Source organism: Eleginops maclovinus, chromosome 5 (genome assembly GCF_036324505.1).
Source record: "Eleginops maclovinus isolate JMC-PN-2008 ecotype Puerto Natales chromosome 5, JC_Emac_rtc_rv5, whole genome shotgun sequence".
NCBI lineage: Eukaryota > Metazoa > Chordata > Actinopteri > Perciformes > Eleginopidae > Eleginops > Eleginops maclovinus.
In genome coordinates, this window is record NC_086353.1 from 17,567,951 (window position 1) to 17,593,244 (window position 25,294).

The following is a 25,294-nucleotide window of genomic DNA, read 5'->3' on the forward strand; positions in this document are numbered from 1 at the left end:
GACCGAACAAGAGACAAAAGGGGAACCAAGACTCAATACACAAGGCTAATCACAAAACAACACACAGCTGGAGAGTGGAGAAGAAACACAGGGGTGCCAGGTGAACACAATGACACAATCAGGGAAAGGAGGGAAACTCAGACAGGAAGTGAAACTTCACATCACACAAGAGGGGAAAACATTTCAAAAATAAAACAGGAAACAGACACAAAACAAGGATCATGACAATTCTTAGGGATATTTATTTAGACAACGTAAACAGAAAATGTCAATGATGTCACTTAATAGACAAACACTATAGAAAGTTCACCCTCATTAGTTTATCTAACTATTTTCATTATTTTTGTACAGTGAGTCTCCAGTCTTTGTTGGAGCAGGGTACGGTGTCACAGCAGGGGGTCATACCGTAGCTGTGAGTGACGACCTCAGCCCTGATGCACTGATTGGAGGAGGATTGCTACTCTTCGCCCACTGATTGGCCGGCTGCATGGTCCTCGTCCTGTTGCGTCTGTCCAATCATGACAACGCAAAGTTCTGCTGCGGAAGAGGGATGCGAAGGAGATGGCTGAATTTAGATAGCCCTGTGATTGAGATTAACTCCACCATGGACCTTCTCCGGAGGAATGAGGGCAGCGGAGGGCGACTGCTCGTGCTTGCAGTAGTGTTTGGGTGGTGTTTAGGGTCTGTGAGCTGTTTCGGACAAAACCTAGACAGCGAGTTCACGTTTCTGCTGCAAGCCGGAAGATCCGAGTGTTTCTTTCAAACAGCAATAAAAAATGGGACGATGGAGGTCGAATATCAGGTAACTGTGTGTGTTTTTGGTCAGCAGACACACACATCACTCACTGTGTTTACATTTACATGCCCCCTGTGAAAAGCTAAAAGGCTAATAGCAGCCATACAGGAACACCAGCTGGATTGCTAACCGTTACTCATTCCTTTAGCTAGCTGACATGCTGCTACTGTATTTGAGTATTTTCTATAAGCCAGTTTTACACTGAGCTGCACGCAAATGGATGCTCATACCCATCTCTAAGAAGTTAACATGACACATCTTACAACTACTGAACGTAGCTAAATAAGTAAAGCCTTAATGTCAAATCACACGTTATGAATCAAAGCACTTGTTGTGCAAGATTGCAATAAAAAGTATTTCCTGAAACAGAAAACCACAAAGGCTTTACTGAAAAGGGTGAGCGATAACTGCACAGGAAACGAGATAATATATTCCTAGCCTTCACACATTGCTCTTAGTAAATTTTAATGAGTCACTGGGTAAATAATAGGCTGTATACGTATGTGTGAAAGCTTCAGATCCTGGTATTTTCTGATCACCAGCAGGTTGATCCTGTAGGGACATCCTGGTCCAGGCAACAAAAAACAGGCAGTTTTAGTAAAGAGAGCGGCTAAGAAACAACAACATAAAACACTTCAAATGTATTTTGTTAATCAGGCAACAGTGTTAGCTATCCAAAGTTCAACAGCACAAGCTTATGTCAGTCATTTCAAAGTGTTGATTTACAGTATGCCCCATTAAGTTAATAACTTATGAGAGCTTATGAGCATCTGAAGTTTTCAAGGTGAAATCTCCGGTCTAGAGCTGCAAAGATTAACTGACTGGTTGTAAACTTGTGTATTCCTTATTATCATATTTGGTTTGATTTATTTTTGGGGAAAATATATAAAAGGGTGCTGTTTCCAGCTTCTCAAATGTAAAAAATGTATTTTAGTTGTGGGCAAATCAACATTTTTAAAGATGTTGTCTTGGACTTTGGAAAAAACATGAACATTGTTCACAATTTTCTGGCCTTTTTTTTGATCCAACTACTAATTTGAATTATCAAGAAAATACTGGACAGATTAACGGACAATGACAATAATTGTTGATTGCAACCCTACTCCAGTCTACTGTTGCAGCCAACGCTTTTATGATCTATGAATATTTAAGTAGTGAGTAAAAAATGTCCATTCAAGTTCCAAGAAATCCAATGGGATGTCCTTTAAATATCCCTGTGTTTTCCTAAACCCAGAAGATAAACAGTTTTTTATGATATTACATTGAGAAAAACTGAAGATCTGCATATTTGAGAGGCTGAAACAGCATTTTCTGGCTTTCTTTGATAAAAAATACTTTAAAAATGAAGCGTTTTTCTTAAATAGTTGTAAATGTACTTTTATGTTTTGACTAATTGACACTTCCTCTAAATATTGCAGCTATACAACTGTCCAACACCATTAAGGTCACTTATTTACATAGCAACATGTCTTATAATGTAAAGTCCCATTAGTTAGCAGTGTGTGTGTTCAGTGGGAGAGTCTCAATCTAAGATACGACAATGCGCTCTCCTTAAAGGCACACCTAATCTCTCCTGGAAATGTTTGTCTTAGCATCCTGTTTGCCTGGTAGGCCATGTTTCTGCAACTAGCTTGGTGTCATGACAGCTGTATATCAAGCTTGTTGCTGAGTGTATGTATGTATTGCTGTGTGCATATAGGTAATATCAGGTGCAGGCATGGATGTGGACTTCACCATCATCTCTCCAGAAGGTGTCCATCTTATCTTTGAGTCCCGACGCTCCGATGGAGTCCATGTGTGAGTGCTGCCTCACATCGGCCTGAATTCTTGGTCTTATAAATATTCTTATTTCTGTGGCAATGGTGTCTGATCTGTGTGTTTATCATTCCAGGGTGGAGCCAACGGTGGAGGGAGACTACGAAATCTGCTTTGACAACAGCTTCAGTCGCTTCTCAGAAAAGATGGTTTTCTTTGAGATCATCATCGAGGGTCAAGCAGGAGATGTGACTGGAGATGAACAGTGGCCAGGGTTGGAGGAGCCTGATGGAAGTCTTCTCGAGTACAAGCTGGATGACATCAGGGTGAGGTGTTCGATTGGTTTTTAGAAGTGGATTCAGTAAAGGATATTTCAGTTACCACGGCGCTGACCTGAGATAAACTTCAGCTGTCTGGAGAATAAGAGTAGAGTATAGTAGATTTTTTGTTGAAAATGTGCAAATGAGGTCAGATATTTCACATTTTAATTAAACATAGATAGTAAAAAAAAAAAATTCTTAAGGATAAAATCTATCCCCTTGCTCCTGTTGTTCCAAAACCGACTACACATATATTAGATTTTCAAAATAAAAGGCTAGTATTATTATATATTATTGTATTGTCACCAAACCTTATGAGAAGACAACAACTAACACTCAACTGGATCAGTTACAGTGTGTATGGTCACAAAAGCACATAAGTAAGCCATATTGTCGCCCTGGGTGAAACGTCCATTGTACAAATGCACCTATTAATCCGGTTTTGGTATCGTTTATAAAAAAATACATAGATCAGCTTTTTTATTAAATGGTTTTTTCTTTTATTTGAAAACAACGCATTTCTGGTCTGTTTTCTCCATTTCGTCTTCAGCAGGAACAAATTACGCTTGAGGCTGAGCACTACAGACAAGGGAAGTGGGAAAGTATTGAAACATTTTGGTTTATCGTGAATCTGCTGACAACATGGAAAATATAAAATAACGTCAGCTTCAACCTGTGACTTCTGACACGGCTGAAAACATTAGCTACTCTGCGAGCAACACAGTGATGGTGACATGACCCAATAACATGATTCATCAGGTGACCGGCTTAAATTAAGCCAAAACCAAAACCAGCACAGAAAACAAACATGTTGGCGAAAGTGTTAAAAATAGAATTAAGAGCCACATTTACCACATAGAACGTGTCATCATAAATGAAGAATTCTGTGTACTTTTTTTATATTTCATCTTCCCTGTTTCTTCTGTTGTTTCTTTCTACTCTTCTACCTCATGGCAGCGACCACTTTTTCAAAACCTCTAAAACTTATCTCAAAAATGTCCCCAGGAGTCCATGGACGCTCTGCACAAACGCTTGGAGCGCAGCCGGCAGATGCAGACGGTGTTGCGCGCTTTCGAGGCACGGGACCGGAACCTCCTGGAGGACAACCTGTGGAGGGTCTCATTCTGGTCCTGCGCCAGTGTGCTGGTGATGCTGTGTGTGGCACTTACCCAGGTAAATGCAGGGCTGATACACCACGAGGGATGAACACAGATTCAGAAAATGAAATAAATTTTTGCCTTCTACCTGATAATGTTAGTTTTTATTTAGGGTGAAAAAAACACATGATTGGCATGTCTGTGCGGCAGCTTTTTCTTCAAATGTACACGTGTCATTGTGGCCACAAGATAAAACGTCCCGTTATTTTAATAACATATGGCTCTAATTTAGTTTTCCTTCTTCTTAACCACACAATGTTAACAAGTGATGTCTGTACTCTGTAAGCAGCACACAGCAGGCAGCAGTCTGACGGCTGCAACAACATGTAGCTCATAATCTGTAGCTTTAAGCTGTCTGTGTTCATTTTGTCAATTTCCAAACATAAAAAAACAAGAATATTGTAGTGTTTTTTTTAGTCAATATTCATCAGTTTAAGATGTATCATATCGTATTGATCAGCCATATGTTTAATGGGAAATTCTGTTTCCTGATAAAACAATGAATAGATAAAACAGTATTAGGGTGTTGAATTGATTTCTTATATAATGATGTTAATATAATATATATATGTAAATGTTATTCTCTAAAATAGCAACAATTGTAAATGAATATTAGGTTAAAAAATACAACTGTTGCGTATTTTAACTCAACCAAAGACCCCCCCCATATCTGGTCTTTTATCAAACACGGATCATTTTGTTGGTTGATCAGATACATCAGTGTGTCTCCGTACACCTTTACACATAACAGTGCAGTTCATATTTCAATTTGTCTCTTGGTATGTATCGAATATTAATAGTATTATTTTCTCCATTTCCAGGTCTACACCGTCCGTAAACTGTTCGACGATAAGCGGAGGGTCTGCACATAGAGGGCTTATTTTGCAGTGATCAAAGAGAACAATCCAATACAAGATGTTCAGCCGGTTCCTCGTTCAAACTGTCCCTTACATTTCATTTGGTCTACATGAAGAGCAGCATTCGACATCGATTTTAGAACATCTTTTTACATCTAAAAATCTTGTTTGTATATCAGTTTTTAAGCAATAAGTACATGTTATCAGATCATGAAGGTTAACCAGATGAAGAGGAAGTGGGTTGTTTGAATTAAATGCAGTGCCTTTAATGTCAAATGATGCCACAAACCAATAAGGAAATACATTTTAAAAGGTACAGCCTACATACACAGTTGTTTGTGCTGTAACTGCTGTCTTACACTTCTGAAACTGGTTAAAGGTTTTGGGAATATTTTGTTAAAGGTGACATAATCCTAAATAAAAGGTTAAGGCTATGTTAAATGACACAACTCAGCAAGTGACTCGCAGAGCTCCTGGGCTGTTGGTTTACAAGAGATAACAATGTGCAATAGGGTTGTCGGTGTATTAGTTCTTCCTGACAGTTTACGATCTCTCCATTATTTTAGAGATATGTCCGTCTGACGAGGTGTTTCCTTGGTTACAGCCGTTTTAATAGAGATGTTACTGACTGCGTTTTTTTTCAGCTCGAGTCCATGCTGACGTGTTGACAAATAAGAATGTAGAATAAGAAAGCGGGATGATTTTAAGTGTGATTGCCAATGATGTACAATATGTCAGTACGCTTCCAGATGAATAAGTAGTATGTATGTTTGTGTCCGTTCAGACATGTATCAGGATTATTCAGTATGAACATACTGATTGTTAGATGTGTGTTTGTGTGTCTTCTGTTTTGTTTCTAGACGCTCCAACTATCTTTTACTTAGATATGTATGTTTGTGTCAACAGAATGTGACGTTTTGATTCTGCTCAGTTGCTGTGTTTTTTAATAAGAACAGGCTTTTAATACTCATTTCAATAGTAAAAATCAGGTTCACATGGGGGTTATTGATATTAATAAATGCATTTTTTACACAGGAAATACTTGGTTTGTTGTGAGTTGTCTTTGATAAATAGATAAAGAATAACAGTAATATTTTTTTAATGTGTTCTTTTATGACTTGCACTTTGCGCCGTTACATCTTGAGACGTTAGTGCTGTTAACCCTCAAATGATGATCTAATGACAGCATATAGCACCATATTTACTGGTCATTTCAGATCTTTTATACAAAATAGTCTATTAAACAGCAATGCTTGTCAGTGTGCAGTATTTTCCCTTGAGCCACTGGAGACCCAACATGCACAGAAGCACTTTTTTTTCCCTGCTGATGTAGCTCCCCCTAATGTCTGACCTTTAAAGTTATAAAAACATTTTCAAAAACACCCCTGACATTAAGTTAAAGTTGGTATAAAGGTTAATTAACTGCACTTGTCAGTGAGTAATATCTGAAACATCATTGGATTGGTTAAAATGACCAAAGTGACTTCATTAAAGCATCTCTATTTTATCACGCAGTGGAAGTGAGGAGTCATATTTATACATCATAGTGTGCATTATACAGTTTCCGGCCATATGAGAACACAGGATGTAGCAGGAGTTTAAATAGCTTTATTCTTTATCCTGGTGGAATTAGATTTTCTTGTTTTTTTTTTGCCAGGTTTGTTTCAAGATAGTGTCTCTAATTTGGAAAACAGATTGTTCTTCCATTTCCTAGTTGACATATCCATCATCCAATTTATCAAGTGAGAGCAATATAACAAAAAGTATTTCAACAGCACTTATTGAGAGGAAACAGACATAATAAACGCTAGGTGTCAGCATAATAACATGCCTGTCTGCACTATGTTGTGAACTGAGCTCGAAATTCTGCATCAATTCCATCCTTAAAAATATTTACAAAAAATATATATCCAGTTCCAGACTGTGGACATAGGAGGTTATAGGAGTGCAGGACATCTGAGATCCTTCACCAGTGGTTTGGACGGGAGGGGACTTGTGGAGGCCGCCTGTGTGAGAAAACCATGAACAAATGTTATGATCAGTGTCTGATCACGAGCGGATCACTGACTCTGACAGAAACATACTGTAGGAGAAGAAAAATATCTCGGAAAGCAAGCGAAGGATTGCATACCTTTTGTTCATTCCTGCCCAAAAGCAATAAGCAACACTGTCTTTACTGTGTGTTGCCACTGGCAACCACAGTCACCACAGTCACCATGGTTACCCACGGCTCCATCATACAGTAAGTCGGAAAGGAAGTGAGCTCATGCCAGGCTGCACATAGAAGATTGAAGCGTTCATGCTCTGCATGGCTGTGGACTATCATGCACTCTCTCTGAACGACTCACTCTGACAGGAAGTACATGCACCACATGTTTACTGTCAAAACAAACAGGAGCCTGGTGGTGCATGACAATTCAAGAAAAAGACACAACAGTAACACGCACCAGCCACCACACCTTTTCTTCTATTCCTTTATTTAATCCATCTCTTTATACACCGGCTGACAGAGAAGGAGGCCCTTTCTCTGGGAGGTTTATTTTTATTCAGGCTTTTTTAACGTAATAAGTCATTCATTTTTCTCTTGCTCAAGGCACTTGGATTCCAATTTCACTTACATTTAGAGCAGTAATGGTAGGTATCTCACTTTTCAATTGTTCCACAAAAAAGAAACACAAAAACCTCACTTAATTAATTTTTCCTTGAAAAATATGCTAATGAAGTCATACGCCAAAATACAAATTCCATTACTGAGTCTAATTTTAATAAGCTCAATTGAAGGCTTTGAAAATCCCCCAACGATATAGAAAAAAAAGAAACTTGATCGAAAAGTGCAGCTTACTTAATGAGGTGCTTAGTGTGTGAGATTACTGACAAAATGTTAGCAAGTATACAGCTCACAAAAGATTACTTCTCAATTGTTTTACCATTATATAAAAGTTATGAGTCATATATATTGTTTTAAAGACACATTTCATTTAAAATAAAACAGAAATTCAAGATGGCTTGCTGGTTTCTAACCTTTAAGTCAATAAAGTCATCAAATGTATCCCTTTTCATAACACTTAATGCAGAAAACGTCATCATATTCGTTGCTTGAAAAATAATCTACCTACACATTTAGTTAAAGTACATACACAATGTTTTTGAAATGCACAGACTGAAACAGCATCAGATTACAGGTTACTGTAGGTGTGTAGTTATAGGAATATACATGGAAAAAAAAGTTGACTTCCTCTGATCTACAGAAATATAAACGTGTAAACAAGAAGTGTGTGTGTGTGTGTGTGTGTGTGTGTGTGTGTGTGTGTGTGTGTTTCTAATCAAGCAGGGAGGGCTCTGAAGGACGTATGACAGTGGGTCGGATGGGAGCACCCGGGGGTCTTCTGCTGCAGGAAGAGAGAGGAGGAAAGGTTTTGGGGGAGAGAGGGGGAGGGGAAAACATGCAAGGAAAAATATCATCAGATAACCATGCAGAAAAGATTCCGAAAACACCAAAAGCCAGAACATACAGTCCAAAACCTTCACCAGCAGCCCCAGCAACTTCCACAAATACCAAAGCCACAATAGTCATCAGAATGTGTGTGTGTGTGTGTGTGTGTGTGTGTGTGTGTGTGTGTGTGTGTGTGTGTGTGTGTGTGTGTGTGTGTGTGTTTGTGAACGGTTTTACCTGGGAATCCCTGGCGGAAGAGCAGGAGGCACACGGGCCGGCCTGGAAGGAACAAGAGGCACAGCTCCAGCGTTTGGATCCCCGGCGTAGGCTGTTTGGCCCGGTGGGCGAGATGGCACGGGAGGTGCTCCGAATGCTGGGGAGGGGTTGAGAGGGGGCGGAGGACCTGGGGTGGGGCCCCTCACTGCCGGGGGTCGGTTGGGAGGGGGCGCTGTTGCTGGGGCAGGGCGGGACGCAGGTGGAGGACTGAGACACAGAGACAGAGCAAAGTTGAGAGAAGAGGTATATTTACAAATGCTAAATCAAACCTTTATTTATATCATTTGTTAAGATATGATATGCATATTTTTATGAGCTGAATATGCAAACATAATGATTATACTTAAGATTATGATTAAATACAAGAACATTTATTTGAGTGGATCTCATAGTAGATATTATTTTATTTTTTTGCACCAAGTGGCAATGCCCTGAAGCTGTTTGGAAGTGTGAGGGGAGCATAAAGTGATGCCTACTAGATGTTGACTGCATGATAGTGAGTGCGACATATTATTGTGTTTTCCCTCTATAGCCTGACTGATTCTAGAAACGTTTAGGCCATTGAGGATTTCTATGTAACATAAACAGTAATCTTGTATTCATTTTTTTTAGGTACTTCAACTTGGAATGCATCCTGTTCCAATGTACATCTAGAACACAGTAGAGTACGGTTCAGTACAGTAGAGAAATTGATACGTCAGTGGCCTCTGGTGGCCAAACTATACAATGGTGACACGTTTCTAAAACAGCTTAAACCTAGATTGTCAATATTTGTTACCTCGGGTCCTTGGCAATCCAGTTGTCGTCTACAGGTGGAGGCACTGGGACAGAAACAGTGGTGGTGCTGATGTCTCCTATGAGGACGAGGGCCTCTTTCAGAGCGTGGTACATCCTCAGCATCTCGTCTCTTCTCTGGGCCTGCTCCGGGGATTCCTCCATCAAACTGCCCTGGTCCCCCGCCGAGTACAGGTAGGCCAGCAGCTCGGAGTGAATGAAGTCCTTTGCCTGGAGATCGGAGACCAAAAAGGACTTTAACACTCCAAGCATGATAAATGACTTCCCAACTCGTTTCTCATACCTGTCTGGTTGTTGAGCATGACTAATGGGAAACGAGATAAAGCAGAACACGTACACTGTTGATCATGAGGTGCATGATGGTCTTGGGCATGAGGTCTCTGATGGACTTGTTGACGATGCCGATGTACGAATCCACCAGGTTGCGGATGGTCTCCACCTGCCGCTCCAGCTGTGGGTCCATGGACACGGTGTCGCTCGGATTCATCACATCTTCACTCGTAGGCTGAAAGACACAAAGTTATGATAGCAGATGTGAGGGAGAGATGTTATGCTTTTGTTAGTGGGATCTGTAAAGGCCTTGAGAATATGTTTTCTCCCTCAGATTTCTACTACCACTACCTTAGCCACATGAATATACGTTTGTCTGCCAATGTGGGACATCACTTTAGTTCTAACAGATCGGAGAAATAGGCCTCTGTGTTTTTGTCTGCAAGCTTAGAAGCAATATCTGAAATAGGATCTGATGACAACTGTCAATCAAATATGTTTGAAGCAAAACCCCACAGACATGATGAAGCAGGCAGGTTGAGTTTTTTTAAAATTTAAATCAAATAAAAAGAACTTCAAGATATATTTTATCTTTAAATACTATGTTTAATGTTATAGAGAAATACAAATAGATTTAAAGCTGTGTAAGAGGCTTCCAAATTACAATGTGCACTTATACAATGTGCAATTATTGAACACAGTGACGCAAATACAGTTTAACGCACATTTGTATTTTCATCCACACTAGATCGGTATTATTGATCACCAATAACATCTCTTAAGTAAATGACCTGAATATATTAGAGTGCAAGGTAAACAGTGGTCCACTGTGGTGACACTACCTTTCGGATCCCAAGTGTGCTTCCTGGAGCAGCAGGGCAGTGAATTAAATTAGCATTTACACACCATGTTGTGGAAGAAGATATGGCTACAAAATAAATCTACTCAGGCAACATTTAATTTAAATCAAAAATGAACTTTATCTTTAAATATTAATAGACTGTCTATCTGCTGACACTTGCCTTTTGGATTTCATCACTACATCTTTAAAAAACCTCAGGCCACATTTAGAGTTAAGCTGCAGTCCTTTGTAAAACAGTTAGTTCACTGCTTATTAGATCTAAAAAGTGAATCCACCACAGTTTACCTGATCTTTCTCAGGGTAAACACCAGCTCTGAGGAACGAAGCCTTCCAGCTGTCCACGTCCTCCTGAGTGTCACACGCCAGCTCAATCTGACGCAGGTCTTTGTACACATTCCTGTAAGACACAAATGTTCGCATTAACAAAAGATCGGAACAGACAAACACCATAAACATGATTGCTTTAGAGGATCATAGCAGCCGCACCTCTGTTCGGTGTTAAAGATGGCAAAGACTTGTTTGCTGGACATGAAGCCCTTCTCCACATCTCTCAGCTTCAGGTTGTCCAGAGGCAGCATGTACTTCTTCTCTTTTTCCTGATAAACACATGTTATGATAACAATAAAAGAGACCTACTATAACAAATGAACCACCTCTTCACCAGAACAACTTTAAGTGATTTCTTTAAAGTGGGATTTACTATTCAGGTACACATTTATAGAATAACTTAACAAGATAATAGAATATTTCTCATAGAAAAAAGCCAACTTCCTCTCCATCACGTAAAAATAAAGCGATTGTGTGTCCATTTACAGTCCCTTAGTAGCTTTACCTCCTCATCTTTGTACCAGGAGAGAGACTCAGCTGTCAGGACAAACCAGTAGTCCTTGGATCCTCCCTTCATGATGCTGATGTTGATGGTGAGCCAGCCTCTGCGGATCACCTGCACACGAGAGCCCAAAAGTTGACTAAACTACACACCCCACGAGAGGAGTAATATGTATCTACAAATAGAATTCTAAAAACAAATGAAAGAAAAAAACATACACATGTCCAGAGAATTGGCATCAAATTAAAGCAGAAAAGACATGCAAGTGCAAGTTTTGCATACAGAAGAAGCACAATGCAGTCAGGCCAAACTGTCTTATCGGAAAATTCACAACCAAGACAGAGACAGAGAATAAATGACAGGCACTAATAAAAAGTCACCTTCTCTGTTTCCCTCTCTCTGTCAGACTGACGGACAAGGAGACAAAGGGAACACACACAGGGATAATGAGAGGACATGTGGATTGTGTGGTGGTGTAACCATGAGTGTAATATAGAGTCAGGGTGTCAGCAGGGCACCAGTTTGTCCCAGTTGCTAGCTGTGGTGCTTCGAATAAGAATTCCCCCCTTTCTACATAACACTCTACTATGATCTGGGCGGTTTGAATATACAGCCGCTGAAAAAATTAAGCGACCATTTCAGCATTATCATTTTCTCTTGTTTTTTTATTTAAAGGTATGTCCTTGAGTTAAATTATTTTTAAAATGTTTTTATTGTATTTTATAAACTACTGACAATTTTTCTTTGTGTTGGAATTCAACAGACACTGGAATGGCTGCCGTACATGTAGAGATAAAGACTTAAGAACAATTTGGAGTGGTCTCTTAATTTTTTCCTGGAGCTGTAGGCAAGCTCAGTGCCACAGAGGGCTAGTGTTTGTTTTTTTACAGTCTACCTTCAAGTATGTATGCTTTTAACATGATACAATGCTGGATCAGTTAGAGATCGATATGATTGTTTGGCTGTATCATGAATCTGCCACGATAAAATTTTTAATCGCTTCAATTCAGGGGTCTTCGATCGCTATACGATGATATCATGTACAGTATTTTTACATCAACTCCAATTATTAATTATGTATTTTTCAAATGTATTGTTAGGCTGTTCCAGACATATTAAAGCGCCACATCTGTCACATTTGAAGGCTGTTTAAATATTTAGGACCGTGGTCTGCTTGGACAGGTGGTGACAGGCATGCCTTGGGAATTTCAAAATAAAGGCATATGTTAAAGAAAAATATATCCATTTCCATTCTTATGAATAACAATAAACTCAATGGTTTACCAAAATATACACCAAATTTTGTTTTGTTTTTTTCCCACCGCTGTGCAGGAATAAGACATAAGGACCTCCAGACAGCGCTCTTATGTTTTATCATATCCCACACATGAAAAAAATAGTACTAAACAATACAGAATGAGAAAACAATTATTTCAGCTTATTCACTGGGTGAGAAACTCTTGGCACAGGGTATCGGGTTCTCATGATGATATATCCAGTGTAACTCTTTCACTTCCCTCTTCTTCATCAAGGAGCACAAATCTGGCTCCTCGACTCCCCCACCCACCCAAAGAGGAAGTGAAATGTGGAGGTGCAGCCAGTGGACACGGTACTTACAAGAATCTCCCCCTGGGCCGTGAAAAGGAAGAACAGAAGAGGAGAAAGAGGAAAGGGAAGAAAAAGGACAACAGGGGCACAGACAAGAGTGTGTGAATGTGAATCAACAGAGGGACACGTGACAGGAGAGACGGGCTGAGACAACGACAGAGAGAACAGGAAATAAAGGAACAGCAGGAGAAAGCAGCTGCTGTGATTCTACAGAGGTGTGAGAGCTTTATATGGCCTAAAGTGTTTTAAACAGCAAAGTTACCTGATTGGGCATGACTCTCTTCTTGGTGATGTTAGCAGCAGTCCTTTGCTGGGCACTGCAGGAGAGACATTGAAGGATGAGGGGCATGCTAACAAATGCATACAAGATATTTCTGAAGTAAAAATGATGTTATTTTTTCCTATCTATCCATTTTTAAAAGGTTTAATTTACCTTTTCGATTATTTAAGCATTTCAGATGGAAAGCATAAGGGTTTTCAAATTTGATTCAAGATTTGCACTGACTGTTTGGGATTTAAAGGATACTAGGCAGCAATTAATGATTATTTTACTATTTGATTGACTAATCAGTTAACCATTTGTCCTGTCATAATGGGGAAAAGTGAAAAATGTCCATCATTTTTCTACCAGCACCCAAATTGATATTGAAGTTGCTTTGATAATCAGTCAACAGTCCAAAACACATACATTTAGTATCATATATGCCATAACAAATCTTCAAATCTTTGCTTTAAAGAATAAGAAAGACCTACCAACCTATGTTTCTAATAGAAGTCATTAATAAGTAATAATGAATAAGTATCTTACTTGGCAAATCCAATGAAGTCCTCATGATTAGTGTTGATGTAAGAGAGTTCAATGTCGATCAACAGCAGTACCTGAAAGGAGAATCATTACACGGTATGTACACAAACAGAGGACACCATACACCGTACACACACCGTACACCGTACACACACCTGGTCTTTTGTCTTGCTGTCTCTCTCTCTGACGTAGGTGGTGACGATTCTCTCCGTCTCTTCTCTCAGTCGAGGGTAAGATCCCAGCTGTAGAGCCACACACACAAAACACACGCACTGCTGCAGGCACCGTGATTACAGGACACACACCTGTGTAGTCTTACACAACGCTGCAACACTGTGTTTCCTCATAAGCAGTAACACCCAACAAACACTGACAGTAAATATAGAGTTTCAACACAAAATATAAGGCAGGGCATTCGACATAAAGACTGAGCAGGCATGCACTAAAGAGATCTGTATCAGCTAGAGATTTCTTGTCAGCTTTAGATGTCGCAAAAGCTGTTAAGTTGTTACAAGTGTAAGAAAACAGTCAGCATTAGGGACCGGGGTGTAAATCTTCCGGTATCGCATTATTTAATTTAGAATTGATTCAGTATAAAGGACTGCTCATTTCATAATCTACACCAGTCTATTGATAGTTAATAAAGGTGGTGTTGAAAATTAATTATGGAGTGTTTTATATTTTAATAATAATCCTGGACATGAATTAAAAGTGGTGTTTAGGATTACTGTCATCAGCAGAAATGTGTAGTATTTCTTGTTTGGAAAAAAGCGTTTTAAAACAATGTTTTTCTTAGTAGTTGTGAATCGATTTAGAATTTTAGAAGATAATAATCACAATTCTTACATGGAGAGATTCATTCCCCACTCTAATTAGCATAGCATCATCATATCTTAAGCTGATACAGAATCTCAACAAATCAGGGTGGAAGTAGAAAAAAAAAAGATCAGGTTAAAGTTTAGAAGGAGATGAAGATTGGAGAGGGTCCGATGGAGAGTTGTGTGTGTTTGGGGTTGTGTCATTGGTGTCAATGGTGCGGAAGAGGGGGTATCACAGGAGTTATACGTGATTATTGCCATTGACAAGACAGGTAGGGAAACAGCCACCATTTATAAACAGCCCAGCTCCTTAGTGTGAGAGCGGGGATCTGATTGGATAAGTGAGGTAAGGTGAGGGGGTGTTATGTAAATCACCAATCACTGTGAGGATGGTGTAAGTGTGGTGGTGGAGGTCCACGGTCTTGTTAGGGAAAGGGCTTGTTAGATTTGTCATTAAAGAGGAAACCAAGGGGTAGACGGGTGGGACGTGAAGCTTTATAACAGCGGTAAGGGGAATTGATCAACAATAAGAGACAGGGACAAGTTAGTTGATTACATTTTCCTCTCTTTTCCTTTTTTTGACTGCTCTGGGACACTGACTGACTGATTTTCTTTCTCTATGTATTAATCATTTTTAAATCTGTCTCTCCACTGTTCCTGTTTACCTTTTCCGTGCACTTCCTGATCAGGGCGGCAAGCTCGGTGACAACGAGGTCGACACATTTCAGACAGGGGTCTTTCAGCTTAATGACCTGCTTTTTCACTATGGCCTCAAACGCCAAGTCTGGGGTGAACAGGCCTGTCCTGTGGTGGTGAGGCATCATGGGAGTTGGAGTTTTAATGTCAGGTGAGGGAAGGAGGCAGTGTAGCATGATGAGGAATAAAAAAAAGGTAGCAAAAAATAAAGTGAAATCCCAAGTTGAATGGAATAGTTTGGGGAAAAAGAAAGAGTTCCAAAGAAAGGGAAAGAATAATGAAGATTGAGAAAAAAAAGTGTTTTAGTAAGTTCTAATTCATTTACAGAACAGTAACAAGCTGCAGGTTCTCAAAAGTATTAATGGCAACAGCTTCCCATTCATGTGTGGGTTGAGAGTCAGACCACAGCTTGGTGCATGGCTATATAGATTTCAATGCCAATCAGTAAATATATTTGAACAATTATTGGATAGATCGCCATGACATTGTGTACAGACGATCATGATTCACATACTGCAAATCCATATTGTGTTTTTGATAACTTGAACTTTCTTTAGTGCCACAATCTGGGCAAAATTGCAACTTGTCTGGTATGTTATTTCAACACCAGCAAATGTTATCATGCTAAAAGATGGTAAGCTGTTAAACATGTCAGCAATTAGCTCAAAGCACCATGTGTGCCTAAATACAGCCTCAAAGAGCCACTAAAATGGCTGTACAGTTTAACATCTTTCAGCTGTAGCCTGAACCCTAGCAGCTTGTTTTGTAATGAACCTTTTCAACAACAAGGAACAGCACGTCTCAAACCACACAGCCTCTCAGAGAAACCACTCCAGTGAAGTACAGCCAGGATATTCAAATACACCCACTAATGTTCATGCAAGTGGACTTTAAAGCAGGACTATGAAAACTGAACCTTTCCTTTGAGTTCATAAGCTTTATTTTTCAATCCAGAATGATGGAATTATGTCCAAAAGCTCAAAGCTAAAATGATTAAATTGGCTGCTTTAATAAGCCCGGTAGCTCTTAAGTCGGCTGGTCTCTCTGTGGTGTGTGTAGGGGTGTGGCAGCCAGGCAGGAGACCATGCAGTGATACCTTATTAGTGCACTGTCTGACTGTGTTGATGAGCTCCTGGATGACCAGGTCGATGCATTTCAGACAGGGCTCTTTCAGCTTAATGATCTGCTTTTTCACTATGGCCTCAAATGCCAAGTCTGGGGTGAACAGGCCTGTCCTGAAGGACATACAGACAAGATAGACATGGAGAGACGAGGGTAGATAGACACACAGGGAGAGTGTGAGACAGGCACAGGGATGGAGGAAGACACTGAGGACCAAATGAGGTGTAGTAGAAAAATAAAATGTGGAAGACAGCAATAAGGCTAACAAGCAGCCAAAGAGACTAAATAGAATCGACTCACAGAAACAAGAAATCAAAGACAGACAGAAGAGACAGCACATTAAATGGAGACTTCAGATACACTTTAAGACAGACACAGTAGGTCTTTATAAAGCTAATGAACACAAATAAGGGAAAAGGCTGGAAGACATAAAGAAGTAATGTGAGCAACACAGTGTGCTGTTTGCAGACTTGCCTGACTCCGTGGATGTTCTTGATGGCGTAACTGATCTCTTTCCTCAGCTCCTTTTCATCAAACTCCATCTATGACACAGGGCAAAAAAAAACAATTTCAACTGCCATGCCTTTGCCATGTATATACTGACAAGTGAGAGAGGAGGATTAGCCTGCCAGTTTGTGTTTTTTACCGTTGGGTTAAAAGACAGTTTAGGCAACATAGCTACAGTATGACATCCACATTTAAAATGATTTAAGCATTAGTATTGTAAATACAAAACAGTTAAGAAGGCAAAGCACATTAACAACTGAACAATGACAGTTTGTGCCACTTCTTTTACCCTAGAAAAAACAATATTTCAATATTTGTTTTTCTATTAACGGGACGACAGAAGACAATTCCTTGCCAAATTAAATGACAAATATGCAGAACTTGAAGGAAAAAGCTGCTGAAATGAAATAAATAGCAGTAATGCATTAAACATATTAGCAAAAAAAACTAAATTACCTAGAAAACATATTCAGGTTGAAATTCACAACACTGCTCACCTTCACCAGCTCGAAGGGAAATCGCTCATGGAAGATGCGGTTGATCTTTGCTCCACCTGACAGGTTGGAGGTGTCCACCTGATCCCCAGAACCCTCGATGCACTTCTCAAAGTCCACACCAAACTGCTGCACCATCCTACGGATTATACGGAAGTATTATAGATTACATTTCTATATGTGTGTGTGTGTGTGTGTGTGTGTGTGTGTGTGTGTGTGTGTGTGCATGCGTGCGTGCGTGCGTGCGTGCGTGCGTGCGTGCGTGCGTGCGTGCGTGCATGTACTGACTGGAGCAAGGCCTTGGTCTTGCGCGTGGGGTCGTCGGGGCGGAAGTTCTTGTACTCCTCCACCTCTTTCTCCAACGATAGCAGCTGGCTTTGCAGCTTACTGCGTAACCCTGGCAACGTGTCACGGATGTGGTTGGTCAGTTGCTGCAAGGACATACAAATAATAAATTGTGTTATACAGTGGTTTTGTGTACTCATTTTTATGTGCTTTAAGCAGCTTGAAGAAAAGCGGATACAAATTCAATCGCAATTAAAACATACCCATTTAATCAGAATAGTTTATCATTTTAAATTCAATCAAAATAATCTACTGTGCATGTGTGTGTGTGTGTGTGTGTGACTCACCTGATTGAGGGTCTTCTGCAGGTGTGGTGTGCCCATGCGTTCTGCAATGTGCCTGTACCCCGGGTGGGACAGGAAGAACTTCCTCTCAGCAGCCAAAGCAGCACGGATGTCTTTCTTTCCATCAATGTCCTTCTGACTGCGGTTCACCACCCCGATGTAACCTAAAGAAAAAAAATATCAGTTGTTCAATGTGAATTATGAAATAAAGACCACCGTTGATTCCAAAGCATTTGCAACCAAGTAATACATTATGATGACGCCTACAATTGGAGCGCTGTGTTTAAGCAGAACTGTTTAGCTGATGTGGAACAAAACAAATAAAGCTGTTAAACAATTTATCACCATAGTTATTGTTTAATTTCAAAGCAAAAGTCAGGAATTTCACTGTGTCACTGACTGCTGATGTTGACAAGCATATTTAGGTTGAAAAGCAGATTTGACAGGGTTAATAGTTAGGGTTAGTTTCAGATTGGCTGACCCCTACAGAAAAATCACCCTGTTTTGGGTAGTATATAAAGTCTGTTCATATTTGTAATGTAATCAGTGGATTCAAATCAAGCATTTAATAAACTGTGTGCGTGGGAGTCTCACCTCTGCGAAGCGGCAGTAGTTTGTTTTCCAGGATGTCTCGTGCGTCCGTCCCTTCGTCCATCAGATCCAGCTTGGTGATCACACCGATGGTCCGTAGTCCTAAGGACAAGGGCATTAATGCTAATACCGAATCATGCTCTTCTATTCACACATGGGATTTTAGGATTCAAACTGAAAATTGGAGGTTATTACTTAGGGATTTAAATTCTAAAAACAAAACCCACAGCACAACAGTATATAAAGAGTATTTTGCAAACTTACTACATACAGCACACACTGCTCAACATCCATAATATAGGCTATGTCTACAGCCATGCAAGCTGTCGGTCTGGACCTTTACATACAAGGTCTACGGTCTATAATTAGCTAACTGCTATCAGCATGCTAACATGGTTACAATGACAATTCTAACACATTTATGTTCAGAAAGGGAGAGGTTTTCCATCTTATGCCCTATCTTAATTAAGTTTGTAAGCATACTAACATTGCCTTAGCATTACCTTATGAGCAGCTTAGAACTAGTACTAAAGTACAGCTGAATACATTTTAGGGAAAATATGTAGTTATCATCATATGTCCTATAATTACAACCCTGCACCATTAATATCTTTGTCTAGGTTGAATAAAAGAAGACCAAAGATTGTGCTGATTCAATTTAATTATATCTCTACTAATCTCATGTAATACATCTATGCTGGCAGGAAGTCTTTTAATAATGTATCTGTTAATTACGTCTGCAGCCTGCTTTTGCACAGAGGTTAAGATTTATAGAAGGAAGAATGATTATGGCTGCAAGATATAGAAATTAGCTTTGTGAATTAGAGGAAAAAAGGTCACATTTATAAAAATATCTAGAGAAAAGGTATCAAAGGACATTCAGATGATCCTACACATGAACACACACTCCTCAAGCTCCCCTTACCCTGAGGGTCCACCTCCTTGGAAATCTTTAGGGCGTCGGAGTTGGCCAGGTCAGTATTGGCCGGTGTGACAGCCAGGATCAGACAGCTGTCTTTGGTGATGAACTGCATCAGCATGTCCATGATCTGGTGCTCGATGTCCACAGGCTGATCTCCAACAGCCACCTTTGTCATCCCTGGCAGGTCGATCAGGGTCAGGTTCAGCACTGAGAGATGTTGACAGGGTATAAGGAAGGAGGTTAGAGGCTGAAAACCTTTAGCAATATGGCTATGTTTGTGTGTGTGTGTGTGTGTGTGTGTGTGTGTGTGTGTGTGTGTGTGTGTGTGTGTGTGTGTGTGTGTGTGTGTGTGTGTGTGTGTGTGTGTATGTGTTACCATTAGGGGAGTAGACACGGAGGTTGATGGGGATGGAGGAGATGCCCTTGTTGGATCCGGTGATCCTTTCAGTCTCTGCTTCAATCTCCAGACGGACCTCATCGAAGTCCACAAACTTACGCCCTTTACAGTGCAGGAACTCAGCATACTCTACACAGAGAAAATTTGACATTTAGAAAGGAAAGAGGGCAATGAATTGATAGGATATAAACATAGTAACAGAAACGATATGATGGTGCAGAGAGACAGGCCACAAAGATGGGGAGCGCAGTATTTGTTTGATAAAACCTGTTGTATAAGCTATTTGAAGTATGGATTTAATTGTACATTTTTGAGAAAGATTGTATGAACCTGTCAGTTTCACAATAACGCTCATGTGTGCTTATGGGTTTTTTTTACAACTCCATTGTCTATAACTAAATGCATATTATTGACCATTGCACATGAAAAATAGTGATTTCAATTATACATTTTCTAAAAGCTAGTACATTTTTGGCTACAAACATCAGACTTTATGTCTTGTAAATTCTGGATTTGAGAGTGCTAACTCTTTCCCAAAAGTTGGACTCTGTACTTGCCCGCTTTAGAGTTAACCAGCTGGAGGATGAGAGGACGACGGGTGACGATGCCAGATCCTCTGGGTAAGAAGTCCCTGAAATAGAGAAAGATAACTTTTAAAACACACTGAAAACGTGAAGATATGGACAGACAAATGGCTGTTTTGTCTTTGTCACAACATTAAAGTGTAAGAACAAGAGCAATCGATGGCACTTTCATTGATCCCTGATTCATTATTCAACAATGATGCTTTGCCCTCCGTTTCTAAACTGCCAATAAGCATTTTGTTTTCAAACGTCCCATGTTGAAGTAATGAATATGTGTCAGCTTCTACCCAAATGAAAAGCTTACAAGCTCTAAAATCAATCCTCAGTGTCTACGCGTGTACATGTGTGCATTATTTATACATGGCAGGATTACTTTACAACCTTATCTATTATAAATAGTGCATAGAGAAAGAAGCATGTCTGTTTGTTTCCAATTGCCATTACATACATGCTCATCCCAATGGAAACTCGTGTTCAATATAATTGCGATCATTTCCAGGTCACTGACTGCCAAACTCTCCAGGCCATGAAAATATGTCTGTCTGTCTGTCTGTCTGTCTTTTCTTCTCTTTCTGTGTTTGCCAGGTCAGCAGCAAGACTGAGTTGAATTTAAGCGTAACGTAAGCAGGCCACACACACACACACACACACACACACACACACACACACACACACACACACACACACACACACACACACACACACACACACACACACACACACACACACACACACACACACACTCTCTGTGCCTGTTGTCCATTGCTGACCTTGCAGTGAGGATGTTGCACAACATCCTCCTGATCCCTTCCTGTCACTTCTGAATCACAACATGAATAATACCATGACCTACAAGACAGTAAATCAATGAAATCCTAATGTCATTCATCCATGTGTTCATTAAACATGTGTTGGTGAAATGTGAGGAGATGGGCTTTTTTGGTTAAATGTGTTGATTCATTGATTGAAAGATTAAACTAATCTGCAAGTATTATATCATTGTTTAAGTTAACCTAACAAATATGTTCTAGTTTGAGCTGCCTCTTTTATCTTCTTCTTTGGTGCCTTTGTTTGTTTTCTTTTATTGCACACGGAATATTTTAATTTTGGATGATGATTGGACAAAAAAATAAACTGAAGTGAAGGTGACATATTTTTTAAATGGACAGATTAATACAGGTGTTGTCCCCTCAAAACTCTAATTTGTTCAGTATTCATGAAGATTTTGACAATTACCAATATTTTCTTATTTGGGATTTGCACACTTAACAGCACACTTAACAGCACACTTATGCACATTTGGGTGCTTTCGTGTTTGTTCAAAAATAATTGCCTGTTGTGTTTTATATAATTCTATAGATATATATATAAATTACATTTTTCTCATTTCTAATACTATATTTTTTAGATCATTATTTTCATTGTTCTACAAGTCATACACATTTTTTAAATAAAGATCTTTTTTAGTGCTACACACTGATGCTTCCATGTAATACTGCGGCTAGTTTGACTTTCACTTTATAAGAACCTTCACTTCTTAACTAGTGAAATTGTTTCAGGAAGGCAAGGCACGTTTATTTCTATTTCACATTTCAACACAAGGCAATTCAAAGTGCTTTACGTATAGCCTTAGTTTGAGGGTTCTTCAGCCTCTTTATATTTTTGTTTGTAGACTTTCATCTTAACTCTAAACCTATTGTTCTTTTCATTTTTCTGTGTGCACACAGCACATCAAATCTTATGCCCTTGTATGGCCAATGGTGGGGCGTTTACTTTCACTAATTGGGATCAACTGGCACATGCTTTCAATTTACATTAAATTCAATCATCATTATAAGAACAGAGGCATGAGAAATTCTGCAGTTTAAGGACACGTCACATGCTGACATTTTACTTTGGATATCTCAACAACATTAGGAAGAAAATCTTAAATTAAGCTTCAATGTTTTTATGATCTTGTGATCTGTTTCACGCGTTCCTACGACAGGTTGGGAAACAATATAATGAAAACAGACCTTACATTCTTAAGCTAACTGACTACAAATTATTATGTAAACTGACCTGACAAGCGGTTGCTACACTTAAATGCTTGTCAATATAGCTAATTAACAAACACATAGACAGCTAAGTAGCCTTCTGTGAGTATCTGGTACCCAGTGTGTCATATACACATGACAGTGCAGCTGGTGACATCACTGATGACCCCAACACAGACTCATCAATGCCCCTACTGTCTGCCCAGCCACTGCTTGGGACTCGGAGACAAAAGGCGACAGGAAAAAAAGGAGACTTAGCTGCCTAATCAACATTCCCAATCTCTTGGAAAACAAGTGAAATCGTTCTGAGATCTAGAAGTGTTCCCTTCTCTGGGCACCTTCACTTGGAGATAAAAACACATAGCTGCAACAAATATCCCCAGAAGATTAGGTCTCGGCTGCAGCAACATGTCTTCTTCCCCTTCCCTTTCCTCAGATTTTCCTTCAAGGCTTGTTTTTATAACTGAAAAACAAACCGTCTATGACATTTTCCTCTGACTTTCCTATGGTTCATTAACTGAGCAGTAACATATGGTATTAGTGTAACAGTTGGTTTGCTGCAATTTGTCACCAAATGGGGCTCACAACTGCTCATTCAAATACCTTTGTACTTATTCATCAACCTCACAAAGAAAATCAGCAGCACAGGCATGCTGGGAAGAATTTTAATTTGTACTGTCAGTATATTTGTACTGAATCTTGTAATAACTTTTCTATCTGATCCATTACCTCATCTAAACTGCAACACTTGTTTGCGCCTCACCCTTTTAAATAAAACATTGACCTGACCTTTGTAATGTGAAGCATATAATAAAGGTGTATTTACAACCCACCATTCAGTCTCAAGGAAAAACAACCTTTGTAAATGTTTGACAGAATGGGCCTGATATGAAGAGGCAGTTTCTGCCTATATTCCTCCTGAGGAAGTAGCATTTTGAAAGATGTAAGATGTATAGCTCTAACCTAAAATATATGTTAAACACCCTTCTAACAAAACACCCCATCGGTTATTGTGAACAGCTGTTTTTGTTCGTGTACCCTGGATTGCTCAGTTCCAAAAAGGAAAAAAATCCGTTAGGAAAAACTGGGAGGCACCAAAGAGCGCGTAACCAAATGCTTAGTTGGCGATTTTTACGCAAAAGTTTGGAGTAAAATAACAGCAGCAGTCACAAACTACATTCAGAAAAATAACAAATCACGTTTAGAATGTCAGATAAATCTAGAGCCTTGTAAAAAGGTACAACCTTCCGACGAAATTTTCCAACACGGAGCTCTTCCCTGCGCTTTGGCCGCCGACGACAGCTATCTGCGGCAGATCCAAGTTGCAGGACTGGCCGATAGAGCTGAAGGCGTCCTGGAGCTTGTTGATGAGGGGAATTAGGTCTTCCATCCCCCGGTTTCCCATAGCGGCACCTCGGTCAGCCCAGCGGGCTCTATCCTACTCTGCTCCCCGGTCAAATAAGAGCCAAAGGGTCACTCTTCGTGCAAAACAAAAGTTCCCAGACAGCACCCCAGTCTGTCAATGCTTCGGTGAGTTTAGTTCATGAACACAAAAGGACGGTTAGAGTGAAAAGTCCCAATTGCAGACAGAGCAATGGCTGGGTGAGTGCATGATAAAAGTAGACACATTAAACTGTAAACTTCTGTCATCATCCGGTCAGGCGACACCCAGCCTCCGCCGGAGAATATGGCTCCACCTCCAGCCTCAGTCTCCTCTGTCATTGGTCAGATGGGACGTCCGTCAATAAACACATTTACGTCATTAATTTTAACAATACAGTTTTTGGATTTGCCCTTTGAAACAGGGGGACTACAAGGTGTGATTGTAGTCACAATAAAAAGTTATGAATCCCTTGAAAAGTTATTTTGCGAAAAAATGCGTGTCTTCATTTCTAGAATAGGTCATCTGTTTTGCGAATAAATGCAGTTATATGTCCCTCATCAACAATAATTGAACACATGTCATAACTTAAGCAGACTTTGCTAGCTGTAATAATCGTTCATATTCCTACTAGCCTTTTGTATTTCAAATGAACTTTCAATGTAAGTGATGTAGGACAAAATCAACCGTTCTCCCTTTTTTTTCAATAATCTGTTCAGACTTCAAAATGTGCAGCATCAGTCTTGGTTAGACGATTAGAGTAAGTATGAGTCAAAATTGAAGAATCCTCATAAGCACTAATAGAAAAACATTGTACTTAATTGCGAGCTGGGGCTTGAGAGTCCTCACACAGGACAATCCCCTGCTGATCACCTGCTAAACCAGATGAGGGCACTGCAAAACAAGGTAAAATAATGTAGATATTATGGAAAGTCAACAATGCAACAAAACACCACTATTCCAAATCATTTTCTGTTATTACTCCTGTTGTTTTGTTTGTTTTTTAAAGCATCACTTTTTATGTTGTATTGTGTATTATACAAATAAAAGGCCTGTCTTTTTGTTGTTGTTTTTTTTGCTCTGTTAGTTCTTTAAAACTCTTTAACGGTACTTTTGGTATTGTAATAAAAACAATGCAGGCTTTTAGGTTTAGTGCTCATTCAAAGTAACATAACACTATATGTTAGCAAACTACACTGATTACATTTTATCAGCTCTAAATACATTTTCAATTATTCTTTATGGAAATGTTGCAATTTTTGTTTAACATTTTAGATTTTTTTTCAGTAACCTCCAGATCATATGACCAAATGGCTCCATATCGATGAAGAATTGTATTACTACACAGAACAAG

General features: G+C 39.5%; 2 protein-coding genes across 6 annotated transcripts; one reads left to right on the top strand and one right to left on the bottom strand.

Annotated features, from left to right (window-relative positions):
* Positions 1–472: 472 nt before the first annotated feature.
* Positions 473–5,924, top strand: tmed1b (transmembrane p24 trafficking protein 1b). Its single transcript, XM_063884678.1, has 5 exons — positions 473–802; positions 2,496–2,593; positions 2,688–2,877; positions 3,877–4,044; positions 4,850–5,924. The coding sequence occupies exons 1-5, from the start codon at positions 488–490 to the stop codon at positions 4,898–4,900; spliced, it is 822 nt and encodes a 273-aa protein (XP_063740748.1). The 5' UTR covers positions 473–487; the 3' UTR covers positions 4,901–5,924.
* A 549-nt stretch (positions 5,925–6,473) lies between these two features.
* On the bottom strand, positions 6,474–24,199 carry dnm2b (dynamin 2b). 5 transcript variants are annotated; one of them, XM_063884676.1, is made up of 20 exons: positions 23,804–24,199; positions 20,497–20,570; positions 19,919–20,068; positions 19,546–19,749; positions 18,624–18,722; positions 18,033–18,193; positions 17,689–17,831; positions 17,404–17,539; positions 16,874–16,941; positions 16,374–16,512; positions 13,919–14,005; positions 13,767–13,837; positions 13,221–13,275; positions 11,354–11,464; positions 11,008–11,117; positions 10,807–10,918; positions 9,727–9,894; positions 9,373–9,599; positions 8,556–8,801; positions 6,474–6,891 (listed from the first exon to the last, which is right to left on the bottom strand). In XM_063884676.1, the coding sequence occupies exons 1-20, from the start codon at positions 23,962–23,964 to the stop codon at positions 6,852–6,854; spliced, it is 2,562 nt and encodes an 853-aa protein (XP_063740746.1). In that variant the 5' UTR covers positions 23,965–24,199; the 3' UTR covers positions 6,474–6,851. The 5 variants fall into 5 exon arrangements, with proteins under 5 accessions (XP_063740746.1, XP_063740745.1, XP_063740743.1 ...); XM_063884675.1 differs by lacking the exons at positions 6,474–6,891; positions 16,374–16,512 and adding exons at positions 7,346–8,271; positions 15,247–15,385; XM_063884673.1 differs by lacking the exons at positions 6,474–6,891; positions 16,374–16,512 and adding exons at positions 7,346–8,274; positions 15,247–15,385.
* Positions 24,200–25,294: the final 1,095 nt, after the last annotated feature.